The 8,579-nt window shown below is 35.8% G+C and overlaps 1 protein-coding gene across 1 annotated transcript in view; it reads left to right on the top strand.

Moving 5' to 3' along the window:
* Window positions 1–8,579, top strand: part of LOC104168278 (protoheme IX farnesyltransferase, mitochondrial) — a gene marked incomplete at its 5' end in the record, with an annotated part of 104,044 nt that overhangs the window by 2,010 nt on the left and 93,455 nt on the right. The window contains one exon of the mRNA XM_009708825.1: window positions 5–162. Within this exon, the coding sequence (XP_009707127.1) occupies window positions 5–162 (158 nt within the window). The remainder of the gene's footprint in view (window positions 1–4; window positions 163–8,579) is intronic.

The following is an 8,579-nucleotide window of genomic DNA, read 5'->3' as shown; positions in this document are numbered from 1 at the left end:
GCAGGAATGTGTTGAGAGAAGTGAAGTCAGCTGCAGAAACTGAAGACTTTGTCACACCAGTAAGAGCAGAATCCAAAGAGGACAAGCAATGGAAAGAAATGAAGCTACGGCTGGATGATTTGCCAGGAATTTTGGCACGCTTGTCCAAAATTAAGCTTACAGGTATTACTGGTCATTCTTTTCATTTCTGTGCATCCTGTTTGATACCTGAGTTCTTTAGCATGATACTGGTACTGTGTAGGTTTTTGTGTGATAATTCCCACTTTACTGACACAAAGTACCTGGGTCAATTCCATCAAATGTGTGCAGGGAAAAATTGTTTTATGGAAGCGTTTAATAGTTTTCCCATTAAATTTGTTTAAAAACGATGAGGAGGAGCTTGTGTCATATCATCAGCTAGCTTTTGGGAATCATAAGCAAGTATTAGTACAAAAAATACGATGAAACTGGGTTAGGGAGTGAATTTACAAACGTTGTATTATTTAAAGTTGTCTTGCTTAAGTTTACCAATGTTCCATCTTAATTGCTTACCTTTCACTTCAGTACTGCTTATTGTAAAATTAGCATTAAGAGTACCAACAAAAGATCCAAATAATTTCCTGTCTTATAAAGAAAATGTTTGACTGTGACCAATTAAATTTTCTAAAATAAGGTATAATTTACTTTTCTAGTCAATGATAGCCTTGTATCTTCAAACCAGCAGTTTGTTAAGCAATTGCCTTGTAGCCTAACTACATTTTCCATTGTTCTAATAGTAGTACTTAACAACTATAAATTACTTCTTTACCAATAGGTAGTGCTATATATACTTTTATGTCTAAGGAAACCGTAATGATCTGACCAGAGCCTTACATGTTGTCAGGGGTAAGAACAGAAATATAATTTCCTAAATCCCTACTGTGGTGCTCTCTCCAGTGAGTGAAATAAATTCTTGATAATAAAACTGATGTTCTTTGCCATAACAATTTGTTATAATAAAAATCCTGAAGTCAGTTTACTTTTTGAAACTTTTTATCTTGCAATATATATGTTTTCATTGTTTGTTTCTCCATGGAAAACCTGCACTGGCCACATACAATGTACAATGGTCATTTAAATTTTTCTCTAATAAAAAGCCTTATAGTTCTCAGTGCTGATAAGACATCTCATGTTTTGGACTTGACAAGACTGATCTTGTCTGTATGTCCAAATGTTCTTCCTCATTATTTTTAAAAAAACTCAAGGCATTTATTTTGTGCCAGTAAAGAGTTGGGTTAGTAGACTTGAGGGATGAAAAGCATGTCTTTTGATACTTTACCATGTCACTTTTACATATTAGCCTTGGTAATTTCAAAGTTAGATATGTAAGACCGTTATTAGCACATCCAGCAGTTAACAGAGTTATTGTACTTCAGATTTGCAACAGCTTTGTGGCACGTACAACCTCAACTACTGCTTCTTCTTTCTTTCTGCATAATACAGGTCTTGCCTTTTTCTCCCCCATGCTGTTCAGTGTTAGTAATATTTTGTTTCTGTTGGGCTCACTGTGGATAATTTGTAAAACAGCTGTATGAACAATTAGCTCTTCTGGCATATTTGCAATGAGGTGATTTTATTTAAGTGCCTCTTTTATATGAACTTGAAAGCTAGTGCTAGTTCTTGAAGTAGAATTAAATTTAAAAAATCTCAATAGATCCAGAAATGAAAAGTTAAAATGCCATGATTAAGTGACCAGAGAGAGAGAAAATGAACTGTTGTTTTAAACACTTGAAATGCACATTCTTATATTTGCTGATATTCCTTATGGGTAAACTCAGTGTTAGTACCACATCTGAGTATTACCGGTGCTCCTTAAAAAGTGCGTTTCAAGAACTGCAGCAAGATGGAAGAGTATCTTTTTCTGGAGAAAATAATTTTATGTGATACTTTTTTGTGTGGCCTCAGTGTTTCTACGAAACTTTTCAATGGCTTCTAGTAGGCTGTTTTTTAAACGCAAAAGGTAATATTGACAAGCAAGCAAGAACCACTTTGGTTTTAAAATAGGGTGATACTTGAAACCTGTAGAAGGCAAAGGCTACAGAATTTTATTCCCTTCAGGACTGTTGTTTTGTATGAGGCTGCGTTTTGAGATGTGCTGTTCTTGATGCAAGGTAAGTGTAGTAAACTTCATACCTGTTGAAGGTATAGAGATACAGGAAAAAAGTAACCTCTCTTCTTGTTGTGATCTTTGTGTATTTGGTGGAGAAGATGGTCTGGGGTGGGGAGATTTTATTGGAAGTAGAAAGTGTGAAAGAGTAAGTTGAATGAAGAGAAATTTGTAGGAGAGGAGTTCTGGTTTTGGTCTTTATTGGTCATAGGATAGCATAGGAGAGGAACAGGATGGCTATTGGGTGTAACGTGTAGAGCAGGGAAACAGAATTAGCTTTTTTTCCAACTTGTGTAATCATTTAGACAAATTATATATTCTATAAAGAATATGGTGTAGTTCTTTGATTTTATTTTTTTAGAAGAAAAATAAATTCTCTGAGGTCAGTTTTTAAGTTACAAATGACACACAACTCAATTCCTTTCACCCATGAAGTTCTGATAGATCTCATATCCTGTGTGGTTTTTTTTGGCAGACTCTTTATTTATACTTTTTAGAGTATGAAATAACAAAAAAACAAACTCTGCATTATGCTAAAATGGGACTTCCTTATGCCCTTTTCTTTTCCCGCTGCTGAAGTAAAGAGAATGTTTGTTTGTATTCTGAACTGTAATTCACCTTTGAAAGGAAATGAGTTTAGCTATTACCATACCCTCCTGCTTCATGTAAACTGCAGCTCTTGTGACTCTGCCATTAGAAGCTCTGCCTTACCAACAGGAAAAGATTTTTGTTTATATTCCTTTGCCATAGAAAACAATTAGGGAACTTTTAATTACTTGTCGCATAATCTACCTTTTTGGGTTCAGTTTCCATCCTTTCCCTTCTGTGTGGTGTTCTGTGTTGACCACTGTCTGAACAGCTGTCTCTTACCATCCAGGCATTTGGAAAGCTAATGCATCTGTCTGCTAAGTTTTCAGAATTATAAATGTCATTGTTTTCAACTTTATCCGAAAGTTTATGTGTAACTGAAAATAGACATGTGAAGGTATGATAATTAGAGGAAATTCTATTAATTTATAATGCAAACACATGAAGAATTTCAATTGTCTCATCTTCTTAAATTTGACTTCAAGTTTACATTTAAGTAATGTTTTCCCCCGTGATCACAGATGAAAACTAAGGTGACCTATATGCAAAACCACAGGAAAATTAAAATTTCAGTTTGTAATTTGGGGGAAGTGTGATGAAGGCAAAATATGAAAAATGCTGAGTATTCTCATTAGATATTTCTCTATGGTTTGTGAACATTTTCTCAGTGTTGCTCCTGTAGTAAAGGATGTCTTGCACATTGCTCTTTTGCTGAGGACAACGAGCTAGATGTATGGCACCTTATGTAGCACCTGTCTGAGAAGTGGATGTATCTGCATGGGTCAGATGTAAACTTAACTGCTAAGTTCTAAACAGCTGTAGAATTTTTCATCTAACTTGCAAGCCTATTGAGGAAGGGGCTGTGTCTTTAGCATATCTCTCCTTCTGCTGTGCCTGGAAGAGTTGAGTCCTGATTCTAGGCTACGGTAACATGGATCTCCTTCAGAGAGTCGTACTAGAAGCCCATATGTTTCAAACATTTATCTACCTTTCCTTTATCCTGTATTTTAATGCACTACAGTTACCATTTTAATTTGTCTTCACAAACATATTAACTTGTATCAAAATAATCTTTTTTATTCACAATTGTGTATTAACTGGTGGTTAATCCAGAGATCATGTGGAAAGTCACAGTCTCTTGCCTGAAGTCTGTCTGTTCTTTTATGGCATCTCATAGCAAAGCACTTTTACCTTCTAACTTTTCAAAGGTGTTTTAGAGTTTTGGTAGTATTGTTTTCAAAGTACATTTTAATAGTCAATCCAGTAAAGCATGCTGAACATTGATTTTGTGTGCTGATTACTGAAGACTTGTTTCAGACCTCAACAGAGTGGCTTCTGCACTTGATGTCTTCCTCTGGTTCAGGGTGTGCAGTATCCATGCAGAATCATGGGGACCTCAAAGGAGCACTTCAGGAAGTCATCTAATCTATTTTTCCCCAATACAGGATCACCTTTAGCTATATCATTCCTGACTTGATGTTACTTTGTCCATTCTTAAAACCAACCAGGGAATATACAGCTTCCCTGGGCAGTTAGGGCAGTAACACACTGCAGCAAACTGCTGAAAAGTGTCTCTGTGTCTCCAAGAGAAACCCTTCTTTGCTTCACTAAGTGTATTGCTATGTCTCCAAACACTAAGAAATCTGGAAAATTCCTCGAAGTAAGCGTAAGTTTTGCTGTATTTCTGTCGTTTGAGGATGTGAGATGTTGTTTGGTTCTATCTAACTCTGAGTTCAACCCAGTATCCTATTAACTTTATGTGAGAACAGTTGAGAGTAAATTATCTCTGGTTTCGTCATGGTCTATAACTTAGAGCTAAAATAGGCCAACCTGAGGTGTTTACACCTCTTTAAATCTGGAGTAATTATCATCTTTAATAGAGTCATTCTGGGGTTTACTGTGGCCAGATCAGAATCGAACATATTGTGCTTTTTCCTCATCAAAGTGTAAAGTGCATAATATGGACAGAATGACAAGACTGATATAATCAATTTTGTTTGATGTTTGTTCTTAAGGTAAAGATTTACATATCATTTTGATGTCATCTGATCATTAGTAGCTCCTTCCACAGGAAGGAGGATGTGGATATTCTCCAATTGGGTGCCAAAATTCTTTTAAAGACGGATTTGGAAGCACCTATGCTTTAGTTTTCAAATAATTTTTAAAATATGTGAATCTTGGCACAGAAAAAACGTGTTTCATAAGTTGAAAGAGGAGAGACTGGCTTGATTTAAGGAAAAAAAAGTTTCACCATGAGGACAGTCAAACTTTGGAGCAGGTTGCCCAGAAATGATGTGAAATTTCCATCCTTGGAAGTGACAAAGCCCTAAGGGACCTGGCCTGAATTCAGTGTTGACCCTGCTTTGAGCAGGAGATTGGACTTGATCACCTGAGATCGCTTCCAATCTGCATTACTCTGTGTTGTTAGACAATGTTAGACAAAAACCTCGGAGTAAAGACTACCAGCTACAAAATTGTGTGTGATTTCTGTGTCATGGACATACTGACCTACATTTAAGATTTGCTAAGCGGGCAAATATGAGAAATTATAAGCATTCTCAGTTTTGGAGACTAAACTAGAGCATTTTTTTATGTGTCCCCTTTTAAGAAAATAATCCTGTCTTGTATGCTAGAAAACAGCTGGAATTTATTGGATGTATTGCTTAGATATGAATTTGTGTCTGTGCAGTAGTGATCCTCTAGCACAAAAGCGTTGAACTGGAAATCAGAAGCTTGAGATGTTTGCTACTGGTTTATGAAGTGATCATGAACATCTTGCTTCATCTCTGTATCTGGTGTGTATTTGTAAAATGAAGATGATGGGATATCCAGCTTTGCATAATGACTCTTGAGTGTTACCAAACTACTACGTAGCAGAGCAACAGTGACTAAATAAATTGTGTTTGTAGGCTGAAACTCTGGTAACAGCTGCTGTAGTAAAAAAATTCATTTGCTTTAGTAGAGTTCCAGTACATTTATGCTTTATTCTGGAATAATGGCATTTATTCTTTAAACAGTAGCTTTAATATAGCCAGAAACTTCGACAAAGATTTATCGGTATATATTGTGTAGATTGTTACTAGTCTACATTTATTCTCAGTTCTAAATATATGTCATACCCCTGCCAAAGTAGTTCTCATTTTGTGATTATGAGAACAGTAACTATTATCCTATCAAAGAAAAAAAGCTTAATAGTGGTAGCTTTTTGGTAATTTGTTTTCCACGCTAGAGGGAAAAGTAATGAAATAAAACCAAACTATTATTACAGTTTATTTTTTGCAAAGCATTTTAAAATTGTTCGATGACAAAAAGAGATTATCTGCTCTGTTCATAATATTGCACTTGAATTTTATATGATATGATGCAAGGGCGTGTTTCGAATTATAGTCGCAAGTTTAAGTTTGCTTCAGGAGTTTGGCCGCCTTTAGTGTGCTGCTTATAATCTGCAACAAAACTTAAGATATGCCTACACCCAAACGAATCTAAGTTTATAAAGGAAACATTGGTCAGTTGTATAGCAGTAATACTGCAACTACATTTAGCTTTCCAGAAACCAAAGTGTGAAAACTCTGGAAGGAAAATTCCATCAGCTTTTGGAAAGCTAATTTCCTTTAAGGAGTATATAAACATTTGTAGTAAAACAGTGAAATTGTTTCTTAAATTAAAGTAGAAATGCATTCGCTTTTGTCCTTCCATATGCACTGATACATCATCAGTAAAGGAGTAGAAAGGAAATCTAAAGGTGAATTGGTTTGCTTTGACTTGCCATGCTTTTATTTGACTTGGCTACTTTTTAATAGCAGGTAAACAAAATATGGCATGATGATTCGCATGCTATAAATACAAGTACAGGGATTTATAAAGGCAGTTCAGGTTACAATGAAGCTGAAGAGGAATGTAAAGAATACACTGTAGACTTTTTGAATGTGTTTTTATGCTGGAAACATTGTAATTCACTCTCTTTGTCACCAATCCTTTAGCATTTTCTTTTTCATTTACATTGAGATGGGAGACAAATGTCCCCTGTTAATTTTTGTTAAGGCTAAAGATGTTTAAAAGGCTGAAAATTAGGTTTAGGCTGAGATCATAAGTTTAAATCCTGGCTTCTTTTTGAAGAGCGTATGTAATGCCAACTCTCATCAACAAATCTTGAAAGGATCAATTCCATCTATTATGCAATAAGGTGAAGTTAATTTGGCCCCTAAAGCACTAAACTAACAGGGATTAAAAAACAAACAGAGTCAATGACCTCATTCCCTTGATGTGATCTCAATTAAATATACTTTTCCTCCATGAGTAAAGTAGAAGAGTAAATTATTGCTTCCACAGTAAAAGAAAATAAACTTCCCAATCCAAAGGGAACATTTTCTTATTTGCTCTTAATGTGTTGCATTGGAATTGCTGGGCGATGAGACAAGCAGGGAATGCCTTGTGTTCAGAGTGCTACCCAAACATCTAAAAATACCTGTTTCAATGGGATAAGTGAGAGGATGTACTAACAACCTTTTTTTAATGAGATCCTGATAAGTCACACTGAAATGACTGGCTGAAATTAATCTGGAGAAATCAATGGAGACTTTAATTAGTGCTGTAGCTGTACAGTATTAGAATTTCTTTGAGGTCAGTCTGATGGTAATGTTACACTGACTGTTTGCCAATCTACTCCACCTTTCTTCTTCAGTAAATGAGTTGGTGTTTTCCCATAATAAATTGGTGTAAAGTGCTCTTTAAGATAAGTTTTAATTAAATTCTTGTCTAGAAGTGAACGTGTGATTTATTATGCAAAAAAATGAATGTAATCACTCTTAGAAATGCAAACGCCACTGTTTCACTGTCATCTTTTCAGTGTGTTTTTTAACTCTATCAGTTGTAAACCCATGCATTTCATATTTTCTTGTGCGCTCTACTAAGAAGGATCCACAAGTTTTGAAACAAGATGCTGTTGTATTTGTGGTAGAAATAGGATCCAGTCTTTCAGAAACAATCAATACCTTCATGTCCATTTGGTAGGGTTACAGAATCTGTGGTTATTTCACAGCTTCCCAGAGAGGTAAGGCTCTGTCGTAGATTCACTGTGTTTTAGAAGCAGCTGAAGGGGCCGCAGGTGCTGTCCTCGGCGATGCTGTCATTGGGAATCAAAGCCCGTGACTTAACTGGGTATGGGGCAGGGACCCTGTCGTGGCACCCTCGCAGCCAGCCTGGGTGACAGCCATCGCACAACACCTGGTGAATCCATAACAAGGCTAAGTAATTAATGTTTGTAATAATATTATGTATGCTATTATAATACTGTTCAGCTGCCAAAGGATTTTAATACTTAGGGAAAAGTTTTGATGAGCAGCAAGTTTTCTTCACTGTCTTTTTAGGATTAAATGCTAAGGTTCTTATGCAGGCACAGTTCTTAAAATTAGCACTTTGCGTGTGCATCCTTGCTGGCAGGTCTTTGCCATGACATTTAGTTTTTTGTCTCGAGTAATGCTGCTTAGTAGATTATCCAGGTATTTTCAGTCGGCAAAGATTATTTATTTGTCATTTAACTTCGGACAAACAGGAGACTTTGTAGGAATTAGGAAGATAAGAACATTTTGATGCTTTGATTTGAGCTAGCTGAGGTCTGGAACATGTAATTACGTGCAGAATATAATTTAAATACTTTCTGTTTAATAAGAATTAATTTCAGATTGTAAGGTTCAAGGTCATGAGCAAGATATTCAGTAAGTGTGCTGACTTTTATAGTGTAAGAAATTTTTCGTGTCATACTTTTTCTTGCCAAAAAAGGAGGTTCGTAAAACCTATTATTTGGGTAATTGCAATATTAGGATTGAGACTTGGGTACCTTTCATTTTAAGGATGTGATTTGCAGTAC

The sequence above is a fragment of the Cariama cristata genome, unplaced genomic scaffold (genome assembly GCF_000690535.1).
Source record: "Cariama cristata isolate BGI_N322 unplaced genomic scaffold, ASM69053v1 scaffold3091, whole genome shotgun sequence".
Classification (NCBI taxonomy): domain Eukaryota; kingdom Metazoa; phylum Chordata; class Aves; order Cariamiformes; family Cariamidae; genus Cariama; species Cariama cristata.
This window is presented reverse-complemented; position numbering and strand designations above follow the sequence as displayed.